Here is an 18,653-nt window from a genome sequence, read left to right on the forward strand (position 1 = left end):
AGTACTGCTCTTATTTTTTCAACCTAAAGCGTCACATAAGTGTGTAAGTGCATCTGATCATTACTGAATAACAATTGTCAGTGTAAGAAAATATATAAATGACGATAAATAAGTTGTTAATAATTGTTCCGATCTGGAAGTCGTACAAAGAAAAGCAAAGAAAGGTTGCAAAATTGTATTGACTTTTTAATTCAGCAGTCACATTTCATTTTGTGCATTAACAACAACAGATGAGAAGTAAATGCAATGAGCAGATTCATAAATATAGAATCTTTACTCAATTTGCAGAAGACATTATGACAACTTTTAAAATGTTTATAATATTAAGTAAAAGTAGCGATAAATTGCAAAAGCACAGAACAGACATAATGTTGAAAGCGCAAGCAAGCTAAATAAAAGTCATATTAATTTTGTTATTTGTATAAAAACTGTTTGGGCATTCTCGTGTAGAAAGAAACTACAAATTTAGAGATGGCAGTAATATAGATGTTTCTTAATTTCATGGATGATAAAAAGTACAGATTGCACATCAAATACACAATAATCATCCCTAATCACTGGCCTTTTCCTGCTAGTATCCACTATCCAATATTACATCCATTACAGTATTTCTCTATCTGAAAAAAATAGAGGCAAGGAGAGAGAGAGAGAGAGAGAGAGAGAGAGAGACAATTTTGGAAGAGCATTTTTCAATACAGCAGGGGGAAGATACAGCCTAGAAAACAATGGAACCAGCTATATATCTCTGTATGGATTGGGAGGCTTGATAGGGAGGGAGGTGGACAATCAAGACCGTGTGGGCCCCCGATGAGAGCCGTCCAGCAGGGGTTATTGGCTGGAGCGGCCCCCCAGGGGAGCTCTCTCTCCTCTCTCTGTCCTCCCCTCTCTCTCCCTCTCCCTTCTTGGGCCCATGGGTCTCTCCGGGTCCCTGGGGAGCAAAACTGTAGGGGCCGAGTCGCTGCAGGGGCCCTATAGGCACCAAACAAGAAGCACGCTGAGGGGGGCAGTCCGCTGAATTTAGGTGGTCGAGCCTAGACAGACAGACAGACAGACAGATGGACAGACTCACAGATGAGATAGATGGATGTCATCTTCAGATATCACAGCTTTTGTGTGCTGCGTGTATCTTACTTGTCAACCTGTATAAGAAGAGAAGAAGCCGGTCAGGGAAAGATATAGAGTTTGTTTCTGAAAAGTTTTAGCATGCACTGTTTGTTAATTCATCTGAAACCCCTGCACAGGTGTGTCGATGGTGTCTTTTTACACGTGTGAATACCCAGTTGATAGTTCTCTCTCTTCTGTTGCCTCCGTGTCAGAAGCAGGAAAACAGAAGAGTTTTGGTCAGAGGAGTGCGCGGAGGACGTAGGGGTGGATGCTGTAGGTGTTAGCATCCCTCCTCCTCCTCCTCCTCACCTCCCCATCCTCCTCTACCCCTCCAACACCATCTTATTTTCCCCTCCTTCAATCTCACACACCCTCCCTCCATTCCTCTCTTCCACAGACGCGCACAACCACACTACATTCTACAAGAAATAATTGCTTTTGTCTGGAAGGAGTGTAGGGAGGAGGGAAAGGGGGCGCGCATGGCTCCCTCTGTGGAGAGAAGGGGGTCTTTGAAGGACAACTAGTCACTTCTCCCTTCCCTCCTTTTTCTTTCTCCTCTCTCCTCCTCCTGCCTCACCTCCCTTCCCTCTCATTTACTCCCTTCTATCGGCTTCCTTCCTCTCCTTTCTTCCTCTCCTCTTCTCCTCCTCCTCCTCTACCCTCATTGGACCTGCGGATGTCATCTGTCATAGGTGAAGCGGAGGGAGAAGGACAATAAAACCTGGTTGTCTACTCCAGAGGATGACACATTTTTCATAATTAAGAATATGCCAGTTTAGTGTGCGGCACACATTTCTTGACAATATGGCTGTCTGTTGATGACTGATCAAATGACAACACTGGTGGTGGTGGTGGTGGTGATGGAAAATCATTTATTTTATGAGCAAATCTCCATGAAAACTGGCCTCATAATCAGCCGCAGCATTGAGTGAGCAGGTATAAACAGTCCTGCGGGATGATGGGGCTCCCAGGGCCCAACAGGAGAGCAGGGAGCTCGCTCATTCCTATTGATTTGCCCGTATTGACTGCGATGTTTAGGGTATAGATTTTTCTATTTAAAAATCTATATCGACAATAATCTGGTGTGTAAGCGGTCGGCGTTGACTGATGCTGGCCTGTAATTGACAGCGTGTAACATGTCGGAGGAGAGGAAGGGAGAGGAAGGGAGGCATGCTGGGGGAGGCCGGCATGCGTGGCCGGGACGGAGGAGACAGGATCCGGGGAGCAGGAGGGGAGGAGAGGAGGGAGAGGGAGGTGGTGATCACCTCTCCCCTGACACCTAGACTCTCTCGTGCATTTTATTTATTATTATTCTTTATTGTTTCATGCATTTTTCACCAGAATGTACTTTTTTTCCCTAAACATCTCTCATGCTCGGAACAGCAGTGGTCGCTCTCGTCCTGCTATATCTGAACAAAACTATAATGATGCACCCTCCCGCGCTCAGGGGGGCTTATTAAAAGCAGCAGTGATGAGATAACTTAATTGCGTGCATGCTGGTATTAGCGCTAAGCACCTATAGGTATCCACGGATCCTCTTGTCGGGTCTTCATCACTTCCCAAGCAGGCCGGTCTAATGCACTGATCACCATCGGCATCATTATAGCCGGTATTATTAAGAGGGGGGGAAAAATCCAGAAATCAATACAGGATACCTTTTGCAGCGGTAGTGAAAACGAGGGAGATGGAGGGGAGAGGAGAGGAGAGGAGAGGAGAGGAGGGAGGGAGGGGATGGAGGCAGGGAGGGAGGGGAGGGAGGGAGAGGGAGAGGGAGGGAGGTGCGGGGGTGGGGTGGCGATGTGTGAGTAGTAGCGGGTCCTCTCTCGCCTCAATGTTGCGGCCAGCCTAGTGGCAGATCGCTACAATCCTGGAGGGAGCCGGGTCGAATGAGCTATTGGGGTTCCCAAATAATAACGGGGGACACACAGACAGACAAAACAGAGACACACAGACGGATGGACGGAGATAGGCAAGTGTTCCGATAAAAAAATACAGAAAAGAAAAAAGAAAACGGGAGAGCATAACCGGATTCTCTACGCTTTTTTTATTCCTATTCCCGTTGTTTGAAGTGTTTTTTTAAAAAAATATTTATTTACCCGCTGTGTTTGTTTGTTTATTTATTTATTTATCTATCGATTGATTGCGTTTTAATTACTGCCTTGTGACAGAAGCGCGAGGGAGGAGGAGCGTCAGGGCCAAGCGCGCGCGTTGTGTTTGTGTGAGTGTGTGTGTGTTTGCGTGTGTGTGTGTGTGCGTCCTGTGTAGCCTTTCCCCCCCACACCACCACCACCACCGCCACCTCTTCTTCTTCTTCTTCTTCTTCTTCTTCTTCTTCCGCCACTTGTTTATTATTTATTTGTTGATGATAGCCTTTAATGAAGCTGTTTTTAAATGTGCTCGTGACGCCGATCCGCTGCCCTCGCGCGAGCGGATGAATGTCTTGTATCTATATGTAGCCTTCATGCAAAAGGAGAGAGGAGAAGGAGCGCGTGCAGCTAGAGACCAAATACAATAGATCAAACCAAATACTACAGAAATCCAAATAAGACTTTATATTAAAAAAAAAACTCCGCTGGCCTTTTTACACAGTCTCGTCTCGTTTCTATGTACTATCATTATTTACTGTGCTGTTTTTAAATTTGCAAAGCGAATACCAAAGCTACAGCCCGGCCGGTGATGCTACACAGGAGTAGGCTAGCGACTGTTCTCATGCCTTTTCACACCTATAGGAAACACTACTGGTGAGGAGTGAGAGGATAGAATAAGCTCCCGGGCCTCTTATGTTTACTCAAGGAGAACGCTTTAGCAGAGAGACGCAGGTGCATCGACAGACAGGTGACACGCAGCCTTTTATTACCAAACTACTACAATAGGCCTGTAATTGTAACACAACTTTTTTCCTGTAGCCGGTAGAAGTGAGCTCTGATCTCCCGTCTATCCGTCTGTGTGTTAGTCTGGACTGCACTCAAGGGACCATCCGACATATATGTTCTATGCACATTTACACCAAAACTGAAGCCACACATGTAAATAAAAAGTGCGCAGCCGGGCTACATGTGTACACACAGCTCTCCATACCAAATATCCCCCCGAAGCTGTCTACCAGAGAAGCGGACGAAGACACAGACGCTCCAGAAGAGGACAGAGCTGATAGCAGTGCTACTTCTGTCACATTATTTGCATCAAAACAAGAAGCCGGAGGAAGATCATGTTTGTTCCCTTGCCGGTGCCGTTCGTGTTTCAGAGAACTGCCCCTGACCTCAACGCCTGGCGTCTCAAGTCCCCTCTGGCTCTCCGCTCCAACTCCGGTAAGACATGTTTTTTTTTTCCTTCCCTCTCTCTCTTCTCCCTGCTACACATCCTCCATGTCGGTCAGACTCGGGGCTCGGCCATGCAGACCCGCCCCGCCTTGCTCGGTGCCGATGCGCTTGCAGCGGGGAGAGCTGTCGGCGCACACACCCACTTGGACACGCACACACACTCCTCCGGCTCCTTCTGGAGGCTTTAACAGAGTCCTTTACACTCGCGGGGCGGTTGCTCGATTCAAAGAAGCTTTCCAGAGCGCGCTGGAGAGTCCAGACTGATTGTGAATTTAATGCGTAAAATGTCCCGTTTGTTTTTTGCTGTCCGTTCTGTGGAGCGATGCGCCACTGTTCCACCCGTGTGTTGCTTCATCTCCACGCCGCCTATGTGTTCCTTTCTCCGAGTATTTTTCTTTCCTGTCTCCGTCCCCATCCTTCCCCTCTCCTCCACTGCCTGCGCCTGAGCCTCAGCCTCCGTCTCTCCCCAACTAGACTCTCGGCAGGCAGGGAATATTCATGCCAACTTATCGATCCTGCGGAGATCGATTCCTGGGCCGGTGGAAGCAGGGAGAGGGGGAGATAGAAGGAGAGAGTAGGTGCACGGAGGAGTACGAACGTACGAGAGGAGAGAGAGGAAACAGCGTTATTCTCTCGTTTTTATTTCACACTGCTTTGCGATTGTGTTTTATTCATGTAGATAATTTGTTGGTGATTCGGTTTTGAGCTTGACGAACACCTCTGGCTCGCCGTGGTGACTGCTTTCGTCGCTAAGGGGGAACAAGGCTCGCATCTTTGTAAACACCACTGGATATAGACTTCCAGTGACTACATCTCTCTGTCCCGTTGCTGCTCGGCTGCTGCACGGTTGAAAGCGGAGGAGCAGAGGGAGTGTGGAGTCAGGGAGGGGGAGGGTGCCGGCTGGGGCGCCGTCTGCGTTTCATCTGCGCTGAAGCGGAATAAAAGGACGCATGGTGGGAGCAGCCAGCCTGGCTTCAGTGTGTAACTGAGTGTCGCTGTGAGAGAGCTCCAGCTCAGTCCAGCTTCGACTGTTTCTCAGACATGCAACAGCTGCTCAGCCCTATCCCCCCTCTGCATCTTTGGAGAGGGAAGGATGCTTTGGCTCTAATGTGTTTTCTGTCCTCTGTGTGCGCACTGAAGGACTGCAGCGTATAGGCGAGTGAGGGAGTATACCCATAAGAGGTCAATGGGCTTTTCAGTATTGAAGTTATTCACTAATGCATATACATACAGCAACTTGCGTATCAGGACGTAATGGTGCGTAAATGTGGCTGGTGTGCACCTTAGCCGGTGGATGGGCTCTTAAAGGGCCAGGCACCCCCCCTCTAGTGCACAGCTCCCCTCTCATTTCCAGATCAGTTCAAGCCCATTTGATTTCATAGATGCCAGGCTTCACCCTTACTCCACATACTCAGTCAGCATGTGACAGTGAAGGGATAGGTGATGGAGGGGGAGAGAGAACGAGTGTAGAGGGATGAGAGGTACCTGTTACCCTCCATATCTCTAGAGATATACACACTGAAGAGGGGAGAGGGGTTGGAGGGAGGACGAGGGGAAGGAGCAGGGACCGGGGAGGAGGAGTTTTCGCGCTCCGCACTTTGAAAAATGGCGAATGTCAGAATGAGATAAAAAAAAAATGTGGAAAGAGAGAGCGGGAGAGAGAGAGAAGAGGGTGAAAGTAAGAGTAGATGACAGAGTGAAAAACGAGGAGGGAGAGGAAAACCCAGTTTGAGCTTGAGAGGTGAGAGTAAACCTCGGATGAGCCATTATGTTGCAGCGTCCCGGGCCAGGGCCGGCATCTGAATAAGCAGGCTAACTGATGGGATGTGTACACAGGCTGCTGGATCCTTTAGATGGTGGGATAACAGTGATTTACAATGCTATGCTGATTTTAGTCCATTTTGATAACACGGTACAAGGTGCTGTCCTTTTCAAACTCAGAGGGTTTGTCGCTTAAAGGGTTCGAGGTCAGTTCAGCATCACAGGACTGAAACGGGACGGTGCTGCTGTTGGTGGCAGCATCACGTGAAAGTTTTTACTTGCAGAAGAGTCGACTCACCACAGAAGTGCAATTGTTGTGCCCTTGATCTTTAATCTGTCCCCTCACAAAGAAAATTCAAATACCCCCCTGCCACACACACACACACACACACAGGATTTTACAGGAGTTGTAGAGCCCTCGACTTGAGCTGTCAGTTAACTCCTCTCTTTTTGACTGGTGGTTGGAGCTCCTTGACTCCTTTGAGTTGCAGCTCTGTACGGGGTCAGAGGTCGGAGCAGGAGTGTTTGACTCAGCCACACCTGACCCTTCTCTGCCCCTTGTGTTTTCATTCTCTTTCATGTTACAACAGGCCTCGAGCACTCATGCACAACCCCTGTGGGGGCTCACACACACACATGGTCATGAAACAGACGGACCATCATATAGCATAAAACAAGCATGTTAGACCGTTTTCCACCTGGATAGCGAGCTGCTCTAACAGATCCAGGTTTTGTTCTATTTTTAATGGCATTGTGTCTGTGAAGGTACAGGTCAGGGCCACCGCTATGTGAACTATGTGTGTGTATGTGTAGTAAAGTGGTTTGTGGAGCCATCAGCATTAACCGGTGTATGAAAGTTTAATGGGACATAGAGGAGAAACCGCAGGTTTCCCACACAGCGCAGGGCTTGATATGATATTATATGATGGGACATCAAGGAGACTGGAGACTGCTTTTTTCTCTCTCGCTTTTTCACACACACACTTACACAAACACCTAGATTCAGTTCATCTCAGCTATGCACCTTGTGTCACACACCATTAACCACCATCTCCTGCCATATACTGTCTAACTCTCACACAGACACACACACCTCAGATTTTTGTCTTTATTTCTGTCTCTGAATTGAAGACAGAGTGAGACTGAGCATACATTTATTGACATTTGTTTTCCTCGTAACTTTTCCTGATCATGTGAGGCCAATCAAACAATTTATTCCAATAAAATGCTGAGTCTTAATCCATTAATCACCATGTCTGCAGTTCTGTGTCCATTTTTCCTGTGTACTTTTAAGACATTTCCACATGTTTATGGGGCTCTGGCACATGTTCCTCCATGACTACATGATGTGAGACCATGCATGCGCTTACAGGAAGAGCAAACAGAGTGTGTGTGTATGTGTGCACGAGCGTGAGCACATGTGCAAACTAGTGTGTGTAGGTATAGATCGGTTTGTGGAGGGGAGCGTGCAAGTCGCAGTGTTAACATGATTGCAAATGACAAAATGTCAACCTGGGTTTGTTAGCAACATAATGGGGAATCAATAGACACGAGAAAGATGTCAATACTACATGCTTTATTGCATTAAGCTACCTCTCTCCTTCTCTGTAGCCCTCTCTCTCCTCTTCTTTTCCCTTTCCCTCCCACTCCCTCCTGCTCTCTGTCACAATACAATTCTCTCTCCCTCCTCTCCTCTTCCAGTGGTAGTAGAATTAGATTGCAGTATATGAGGCAGCCAGAGGATACTGAATGCAGCAGGCTGACGGCAGAATGCTTCAGGAGCTAATGGGTTTGGCTATTTACGTATGTTAGGCGCACGTAGATGCCCTCGACACAGTTTCACAACACACGGACGAGGGCCCAAAGGAGCCGCAGCGGTGACGTCTTATGTTTGACTGATGCATTTATGAAATGAGGCGCACAGCATTTAAAACCAGCTCCAAGAAATTTGTTAAAAGTAATCATTACTTAAATCATCTGGCAACAGAGAAGTCAATATCTCATAATTTCTGAGCATGTAATCGACTGCTCTTATGCACTTTAAGTGACATTATTCTGTTTAAATCGATACGTAACATTTGGGAATTAAACCTTTTACACGGTTTTAGATTAATCCAAACAAATCCTGTCTCTAAGTGTGCAACGATAACACTGTTTGTGTTATAGCAAGGTTTAAAAAATTCCTTTTAATCCTATTAACTGTTTTACCTTTTTATGGATTTGCACAGGTGTGCATACGCACCAGTAGGTTGTATTTATATATAGCTTGCGGATGTGTGTGCGCGTGTACTGATGTGTGCGTTGGTTGAGACTAATGTAGTATTAATGCTGATGAGGCCCCACAGCTCATTAGCAGAAGTGAGTGGTATTGAGTTGCTCCTGGGGACAGGGACACAACAGGACACACACACACATATATAGTACATCCTCATCAGCCATTAGCGTATTAATAACCATGAAAACACACACACATTTTTGCCAAACAATGACCTTTACCCACATGCATGCTCTGACAAAGACACTCGGAGCATACAGAGCAAGAAAACATGCAAACGTATTCATTTAAAGAGCCTGATGAGAAGCCTTTACATTAGCATCCATTATTCTTGAATACACACGTACACGGACTCACACACGTAGGAATAATTTTGTGCACTTGGTCGCTGTGTCCAGTGAAATACAGCCCAGCATTAGTCCTAATCAGAGGCCGGGTGAGCTGGCCACTTAATCAGACCTATCACCTGGCGAACACACACAGAGCGGGATGGATGGGGTGTGTGTGTGCATGTGTGGGTGTGTGCGCAGGCAGTTAATCAACACATCAGCAGGAATAAACACATACAAACCACCTGACTCCATTCTGGGTATTGATTTATACCTCTTTCTGTGTTTCTTGCCGCCTCTCTCTCTCTCTCGCTCCCTTTCAGTAACATACAGATGATGCACATACTGAGAACTCAAGCATACTTGACCTCTGCATGGGGGACATCCTGTTGTACTGAGAGTGTGTGTGTGGACGCTCGGTCAGTGGTGGCCTGGCTGTGATCAGGCTTGGAGTGGGCTTCGCTACACGCCGCCAATCACCCACATCAGCCTAGGCAGTCAAAACAAGCCCCTGAACTCCCGCTGACCATATTGAGCACTTGATTAGCTGATTTTAGTGCTTTTTCCACCCAAGATTGCCTGATTTATTCAAAGAAACGTCTCAAAAATAGGCTCTGCTGCACACTCCCTACATTCCCATGGTCAAAGGGACCAAGCTTCGTAGCAAAACATGCAACGTCTAGGCCGCCTTATTTGCTGAGATGACTGCGGTCTCATAAACACACCAACAATGTGTTTTCGCCAGCCGCTGTCTTTTTTTTTTTCGTTGTTGATTGCTGCAGGCTGTCACCTCTGGCACCCCGCTCATGTGCCAGTACATTTAGATAATAAAAAAGACCAATAAAATCCAGAGGTTTGATTGGGTGTCTCCCCTTAGCCCAGAAGAGCGGACGACTAAATCAGGGGTCCTTCTCTCCATTTCATTTAGCTGATAAGATTTATGATAATGAAGGGGTCCTATTAACCTTTGGGGTTCCACTGCTGTCCTTCAGAGTGAGGGTGGATGAGAGTGCGTACCGATCGGGGGGTTTCGAGGCGCAGGCGGCGAACATGTCTCGCTATAAGCAATGTCACGTCATCGCAAATGCACCCTCCGGAGTGCTTAGACACACACACGCAGCTCACACACACACCTACACAACGGAGACTCTTCAGAAGCTGCGCAGCCCTTTTGAGAGAGTTGAATGCATGTTTAATCTCCCTCCTCTCTTTCTCTTCTCGGCATTTTCTCTTTTCTTTATCCCCTCTATCCTTCCTGCTCTCCATCCTTCTCTTGGCAGGAGCGCTATGTTCTGAAATTAATCTGTTGTACTCCACCACCTCTTCTCCCTCTCATTCCCTTGTGCAATCTCTCTTACTCTGCCTTTCTTTTATAAGTGCATGGGTCCCACTCTTTTTCTCATTGCTTGTGAAAGCAAGCGCCAGGATATTAAAAAATACTCAAGATATGATTGATTTTAAACTTAAAAAACATACTCCAATAGATTTTTTTTTCCTGTCTAAATTAACATTTTAGATGTGGATACACCTCCGGTGTGTTGCTAATTGCTAATTACATCTAACCATGCTGAAAATATTCACTGGTTGTCTGTAAATATTAGGGGGCAAAGAGAAAGGGGGGATGACAGAGGGAGGCGTAAACCCCTCCTTCTTCTGTACAAGGGCTGCACCCCTCTGTCCCTTTGTCTGCTTGTAAAGGGGACGAGGGAGGAGGCGCAGAGCGGGGGGCGCCGAAGGAGTGACTAAGTGACCTCTCTCTCCCCTTTCTTTTGACGCTCCCATGTTCTGTCCATTTTGTCGTGCACGTCCCTCTCCCTCCCTCCTCTTTCATCTTCTTTCGTTCCCCCTTTTTTCAGCCTGGTTAAGTCGCCATGGCTGTTGGCCTCGTATGTCCTGTCCTCTCTCTCCCACTCCCTCCCTCTCCCCGCATCTTTGGCAGCAGCAGCCTGGTTGCCAAAGTGTCTGTAGGACACATTAAGGCCCATAAAAGCCTAGTCTGCGGTCGCACTCTTAACCACCAGTCAGAGGTAGTGTACAAAAGTGACTTTAAATGAGTCTGTGATTACCCTGGAACATGGAGAGACGCTGAAGTGGCCAAGAGAGTGTGAGACAAGGCCAGAGCGTCGGAAAGAGGGGGAGAAAGAGCGGCTCTTGGATGTTTCTTGAGTCTCTTAAGGAAAATTGAACAGAAACGAATATTTGTTTCTCCCACAGCTAAGAGCTAAAAAGGCTACCTGAGTGGAACAAGCGATGAAAAGTTGTACGCCAAATTTCCTGCCACCCACCCCCCCATCCCCCTTTCTTCATTGGGCCCTCCCCTCCCCATCATCCCTCTTCCTAATTGGCCACATGCTGCCTTGAGTGACAAGTGTAATCATCAGTCAAATTATGATGGGGGGAGAAGGTGGAGGCCAGGGGAGGTGGAGGAGGTAGAGAGGAACAGCAGAAGGTGGTGAGGGGGGTTGAAAGGAAGTGCTTTGATCAGAGATAGAGAGGGGGTGAGCGGGCAAACAGACAGAGCGACATGGAAACCTGCTGTCCACACACCTGCTGCTTCATAGATAGGCAACATTAGCATCCTCAGACCTCAGTGTACTATTGAACATCACACACACACTTTCTAACAGCCCTCTGTAACCCCAGTTAATGGGAAAAATGTGTATTGATCGTCGTTAAGAGTGTAAATAGCATTGAACTTGGACTTTTCCTTCCAACCTGAATAGCAACAAACCTCCTCTGCTGTCAGTACGATTGCAACACAGACTAGAACAATGAAATCACTGGGTGTGGTAGCAGCGCAGACTTTGATTCTCACTTGGCCAGGCCAGGTCCGTGTTATATTTGGATGTACTTTGTTAGCGAGAGCAGATGTTAGCTCTCCAGCCAGCTAACGAGGTTTACAGTAATTAGGAGTGCTGATGAAGCGCTTTGATTCTCCGGCTGTGGCGGCCCTCTCATTAGCGGCTAGCTAGCTAGCGCTGCAGCAGGCGCTCCAGTCACATCCTATTAGGCGGCTCAATGTACACTCTGAATTAGGAGCGGGAGATTAAGTGGAGATGAAAACTGTCTGCGTACACACACAGATAAACGCACACACACATGCGGGCATGTGCATACACACACACACACACACACACACACACAGACACACATAGATTCAGACTGTTTAAAAAAAAAAAAAGACCAGCAAAGTCCACATACACTCGCTGTTATAATGAGGTCAGTAGAAGAAAATTCCTCCTTTGGAACCAACCAAAAATTGAGTAAGATACTAATTGGAGCCAGTGTTGCACTGAACATCCTTCAAACATATGCATACGCCAAGTGCCAAGTATTAATAAGCCTGTGTGAGTGTGCTTATCAGAAAAAAGAACAAATGCAACAAAGAGGAGACGAACAGAATCACATATTTTAAGACAGACGACAAGTTTGTTCATGTGTGTATGCATGACTCTCCCATTATCAAATCCATTTCCCTACGCTTCCTCCAAATTACAGACAACAAAAAGACAACCTTGAAAATTCCCCAAAACCCTTTTATTCCCATCAGTTCTTCTCCTTGCTGTTCGTCAATACTCCCTACATGCCCCTTTCCACTCTCTCTCTCTCTCTCGTCGTCTTTTGTGTGATGGAGTGATTATTGAGGACGTGGCTCCTGTGTTTAACGCTGGTTGATGAAGTCTGCCTTTGTCTGTCTGTGCTAACCTGTCGCAAACGGGACACCGCTTATAGCAAAATCAATACACAGAGTAGAAGACGGAGATAGAGAGAGAGAGAGAGAGAGAGGCCTGGCAAGGGAGGTGGAGGAAAAAAAGAAGTGGGGAGAGGGTGGAGGGGCGTTCGAAGGTAGATGAATGCAATGAGAAAGAGAGAGAGGGGATAGAGCAGGAAGTGATTGGAAAGAAAAGGAAATTTAAATACTTGACTCCACCGCTGCTGAAATGCGTTGACGCTGAATGGTTGGTGTCACTCGTAGTGCCTCGTGTGTGTGTTTATGTGTGTATAAATCAGGGCATTTATATGTATATGTTTGTTTTGCCCGTGCGTGGCCTTGACCGAGGGGTGGTTGTATCACTTGCGGTGTGTGTGTGTGTGCATGTGATTGTTTAAGTGGGACATCCCCTATCTGTGTGTGACAATCAGCGTGTGTGTGAGCTCCTTTTGATTCCACTCCCAGGAGTCGAAGCCGGTGTGAAGAGGAGAGGGGAGCGACACAGGGACGAGGAGAAGGACGGAGGAGGAGAGAAGCATAGGATGGGGAGACGGAGAGGTGTAGGGGGTGAGGAGGAGGAGGAGGAGGAGGAAGAGGAGGGGGCAGCAGTTGTGTGAGAGAGGCACAGCTGGGAAATGAGAAATGCAACCCCCCTCCCCTGTACACCACCACCTTACACTCACACATACGGCGCACACACACACACGCACACACGATCCCCATCTCTTTATCCTCCCCTCAGGAAAGAAGGGGTGGAGGTGGAGGTGGAGGAGGGGGGGGGGTGAAGGGAAGGGAAGGGAAGGGAGAGGCAGGGGGGATAGGAAGAGATGGAGAAGGGGACAGATAGGGGCATTAAAATTCATGGCCTTTTTTTTATTTTCCCTGCTGAAAATCAATAGTGTTTACTATGAATGAGTGGAACAGTGGACAACAGTGGTGCCAGAGGGACAGAGAGAGACAGAGAGGAGGAGGAGGGGGAAGAAAGGAGAGGGAGAGAGAGAGAGAGAGGGGGAGAGAGAGGGAGAGGTAAAGAGGAGGAGGGGTGACTTTATTGCGATAGGCAGAAGCACCAGAGGCCAAGGTTAAAGACCAGCAGGGGCAGAGAGGCAGAGGGATAGAAGCACTAAGTAAATTCAGTTGTCTTCTAAAACAGACATACTGCCCTGTAAATGCATATTTACTACCGGCCATTATAAGAAGGTAATGTAATTTAAATCAAAATGTGCCCCTCTGTACTGTAATGCTCCCTGCCGTAATACCGGCTGTTCATCCGTCTTAACTTTTCTAACTTTCTATTCCTCATTCCTCGCTCCAGCTGACTCCACCTTTCAAAAACTGTGTGTGTATTAATTGGCAGCCCACAAACACCACTGGCCTCTCACAAACAAACAGCAGACCCATACACATACACACACACAGGCCAGTTCACACTGAGTTGTTCAGCAACCCTGACCCTGTTTCCTGCTGCTGAAAGCCTAGAAGTTCAGGATGGCTTACCAGTGTTTTGATTAAGCACTGCCTGTGTGTCTCACACCACTTGATCAAAGAAGAGAACCAGTGTGTTTTTATCCTTATTTTTTTCTTTTTTTTAAGTTTTCGCTGGATGTGTGGCCCCTACATGCTTCATAGCAATCAAAGCTTTTAAAACAGTTGTGTCGTTTTTCTGCTGGCGAAATGGATCATTTATGGTTGCCAAACGCCACTTCTAAATTACAGAAAAAGTTTTGTTTTTCTCTTTCTTTCTGAGACAAAATAGGCTGTGTCTTTTTCTCGCTGTATTTCTACATGTACGGTATCAGATTCTCACCATGGAGTCTTTGGGTTGTTTTGCGTTCAGCTGCGCGAGTGTGTGTGCGAGTAGGTGTGCATGGCTATCTTGTGTGTATAAGCCCCTGTCATTGTGCACACACTAGTGCGCTCCTGCATTATCGTGCATGTGGATGTGTGTGTGTGTGAGCTATGCAGGGGGTGATATATATTCAGGCAGCTCATGCATTATGGAGAGTTCAGGTGAGAGCGTCTAAATGTGAACTGCTGGTATGTGGAGGGTTCAGGGCCAATCTCACCGAAGCCCTTTGTATTCGCATAGCATCTCCATTTCAAATCGGCCTGTCAAAAGCCAGCATCATGTTTTATTCAGCAAAAGATATTGATCACATATTATGCATACATACCAAATCTATATTGCATACCAAATCTCAGCCTTTGATATGTATATGATACTGCAAATATGCTGCATGCACACTGTAGGTGTTTGATATGTGCATAAACTCTGTATATCCATATATTTTTTTCATTGCAGCTGCAGTTATTTGATGTGGTATGCAGTGATGTTGATCAGTTGGGAGCTGATGTCTTGTTTTCTGGTCAAAGGAGAGGGCGGGAGTAGTCAAAGTGCATCCATTCAGCCGCTGTGTGTGTGCGTCAGTGTGGACTCTGCGTCGTCTGCGGGGATGAGGAGAGTTTGCCGAGGTCAGAAAGGCACGTCGGTTCTTTCCCGTGGGCTTGGGCGTGTGTGTTCATCACTCCGACGCCTCAAAAGACCAAAGTGGGTGTTGTGTGCTAACTTCAATTTCTCAATCCACTTACCGAGCTTCTAGCTTCTTGGTTCAAAATGACCTCCAAGCACCCATATACATTAACAGCCTGGATTTCACTATACCAGCTTCTCTTTGTCCATCAACATGTTTTTCCATCAATAGTTCTCAATGTGTTAAACCGGAGACCCGAGGCCATCTCTTCCTCTCTATCATGTGCTGGTTTTTACCATCACGCTGCATGGGTGCCGCACTAAATCTCCCTTCTCTAAATGACTGGAGTGGATGAGAGGTCAGAGTATATGGGGGGGAGGAGGACAATGCAGGCTTTAGCTGTGATGGAGCTTGCTTTTTCACCCTTTATGAGCAGAGGTGGCCCATTTGCGGAATGGGACTAGAGGAAGGTAAACGCTGGTCTGTTATGGAATGGACATTTTTCTTGAGGGTTTTTTTTTTTTTGTCTTTATTAAGGTTGAATCCAGTGTTTCATCAGCTATCTACTTGTACCTCTTGAATTTGTTTTTTCAACCATCCTGTCCACCCCTCTTTTTCTCTTGCTCTCTCTCTCTCTCTCTCTCTTTCCCTCTCTCAGTACGCTGTTCCCTTAGCGACCGTTTCCAAGGTGCCCATTCCCAAGGGCTGGAGGAGGGGTCCAGTGATGTCCTGCATGCATAACTCTACACCTGTAATTCATGTCCCGTTCTCCCTTCCTCTCTGTCTTTGTCACAATTTTCTTTACTTGCTGCCGTCCTCCTCTTTTTTTTCTACTTTACTGTTTTTTGTTTGTTTTTTTAGCTGTGAGTGCGTTGATTATGATTGGGTTTTGGAGTATCCTGGTTATGTTTTGCGCATGTAAACATCTTCAAAAACCTAGGGTATGGTATCTGGAGTACTTCCACTACTTATCCAGGTTTCTTAACCAACTCACTGTGGCTGGGATGGTGAGAAAACAAGACACACCTGCAAGCAGATGACCAGAAACCAGGTTTTTAATGTTCCATGTGAATGCCACATCCCCCCAAAAAACAGGATAAGGCTCCAGACCAGGATAGTAATGCACATGTAAACGCTCATCTCAAATGCTTTTCTACACTTTTCCCCTCTCTTTTGTCTTGCTTCCTCTTGTGGTTTTTATTTCATCTCCAAAACGGATTTACCACCCTTTTCCCGCTAGAGTAAAATTCACTTTTGATTTAGGAATGGCTTTGGTTTGTTCGAGATTTTGATTCAAACTCGTAGTAACGTTAGTGTTTTATTTTAACAGTCCGGAACAGTGACGCTTATCTTTTCACTAGCTGTTAAGAGACAGACAGTTGAGCTGCCCTCTGTCCACAGTGTACAGGACTCTCTACATCTGCTCCATGTTTAAAAGGTCATTTGTCAAACCTGACATTTTCTGCCCTTACCAAAGGTTTCCTCAATATCCAGCCTGGCTCCCCCCATTCGCAGTTTATGTTTTTTCATCTGTTTGTTTGCTTTTGTATAAACCTTTTCTGACAATGCGTTCCTCTTCAGTGTCAGAAGACATTGAGAGAGCGGGAGGCTGAATTCTATCATCCTGTAATGTTCAATAAACTAAGGAATGACAGATGAGGTCCCCCGTGTTTAGTGTGTGTGTGTGTGTGTGTGTGTGTGTGTGTGTGTGTGTGGGTTGCCTGGGTAATGGGGCCAAGGATTCCATGAAATTTAAGTTGCAACCGGAAGTGTGGTGAGTGGGTAAATGCACACACACTCAATGGGGTCTGATTAGGGATTAATGCGCGTGCATGTGTGTGTGTGTGTGTGTGTGTGTATGTGTGTGTGCCAGCAGGATGTTTTTACTCAGCACAGGTTGTCACTCTCCTGTTTCCCCCCGTGCGCCTTTTGTTCCACTCCTATTCCACCATTTTGGTTTTTGTTCTGGACAAAAAGAGGCCCCACAGCAAGGCCCCCTACCTGAGCACCTCCTCCCTCCTGATATTTTTCAAAGCTCCCCCTCCAACACTCACTCTCCTCCCTCTCTCATCTGAAATCCTTTCTCTCTTCACCCCTCTCTCAAATTCAAATGAGCTTCACTGGCATGACCAAAATTAAGTATCGCCTAAACATGTTGCACAAGGTTTGCAATAAAAAACAAGCAAATGGTTTGCACACTTCCACACTCGAAAACACTATACAACTACATTATTATGTAGTAAACAAATCCTTATAACATTAAACAAATAATGTTATAAAGATAAGATATAAAAATATGAGAAAAGAAATAGAATCAAAACAAGATTTCTTTTGATTTTAAAAAAAGGAAATATTTAAAATTGTATTCATCTAAACTGGTACTTTGGGAACCCTTTGACTTTTATTTTTCTTGGTTCTCATGTCAGTGTACAGCCTGGAGCATTCACAGGAAGTTTTGCCGTCTCTATTCACAGAAATAGCTCACGACTAATCCTCGGTCGCCTGACACAAACTAGAAAGACTTTCTCTCATTCACAACCGGAAACATAAACGTGCTCAATATTTTCAAGCCATTCTTGTGTGCCAACAGGAAGTCTCAAACATACATTGTGGGTAATGTAGGCACCGAATTTTGACAGCAGCAAACTGGCCTAGCGTTGCACTCCGACAGGTATTCTTCCCTTGTAATACCTGGTGCCTACATTACCCAGAATGCAACTTAGTCACTGAGTAACATCAATGGAGGCAACTTATCAGATTACATGCAGCTTCCTCTGGAGCCACAAAAGGCTTTATACAACCTTTTTCTCATGTGCAGCAGCACTCCCCAAGACTTGCAAACACACTTAAATGTGTAAAATTGGTGGAGTTACCCTTTAATAGGAGCATGCTGTCAGGCCAAAAGTCCAGGAAAACTTTCTCCATGTGCATTATGTGCCTTGTGAGCAATTTACATTGGTATAAATGTGGCACCGGCTGCAACATCGTTTCCACTTCTCTTAATACATCAGTGGTCTCCACCTTTTGTTGCCAGTTTTCTCTGGGTTGCCAGGTTTGTTGTCGTCCACCAGTCTCAGATCGGTTTGTGGTCAGTCAGCGTGTATTTAGTTAATGCCTTTTTAAGTCTCTGTTTATCTGTGCGCTGTGGTGATGGGAGGGCTCTGGTGGGCTTGTTGAATGAACTCTGTGGCTGTGCTGACAAATCAATGATAAAGAGTAATGACATCAACAATGTAATGTATCTCCTTGTGCTTTCATTGACTCCCTCCGTCTCCCCCCTCGACTCCCCTCGTACTGTTTATGCCACTTTGGGTCTTTGACTTTGTTTTGCACCATAAACTATGTTTCTATCTCTTTATGTTTGTCATTATATGTGTCTTTTATCTCTGTCGTTTGTTCTCTCTATTGGTCTGTCTATCCTCTAACTCCCTCCCTCTCTCTCCCTCCCTCTCCCCCCCTCTCTCTCCCTCTATTGATCCAGTCATAGTTTTCTCAGTCTTCACAGTACTGGGCCGCTCTAATCAATACAGATAATTGTCTGCTCTCTCTTGATGCCAAACATAGTCTCCCCTTCTCCCCTCTCCCTCCCTCCCTCCCTTTTTATCAATGAACCCCGGTCTTCCCTCACCCCTCCTCACCCGCCCCGCCTCACCCCCCCCTCCAGACGGGGATTCCCCCTCC

At 46.5% G+C, this 18,653-nt stretch overlaps 1 protein-coding gene across 1 annotated transcript in view; it reads left to right on the top strand.

Moving 5' to 3' along the window:
- Positions 1–4,312: 4,312 nt before the first annotated feature.
- The window catches only part of pou2f2b (POU class 2 homeobox 2b), a 38,669-nt gene continuing 24,328 nt past the window's right edge, over positions 4,313–18,653 (top strand). The window contains exon 1 of the mRNA XM_073485676.1: positions 4,313–4,412. Coding sequence (XP_073341777.1) covers positions 4,313–4,412 — 100 coding nt within the window. The remainder of the gene's footprint in view (positions 4,413–18,653) is intronic.

Source organism: Pagrus major, chromosome 17 (genome assembly GCF_040436345.1).
Source record: "Pagrus major chromosome 17, Pma_NU_1.0".
NCBI lineage: Eukaryota > Metazoa > Chordata > Actinopteri > Spariformes > Sparidae > Pagrus > Pagrus major.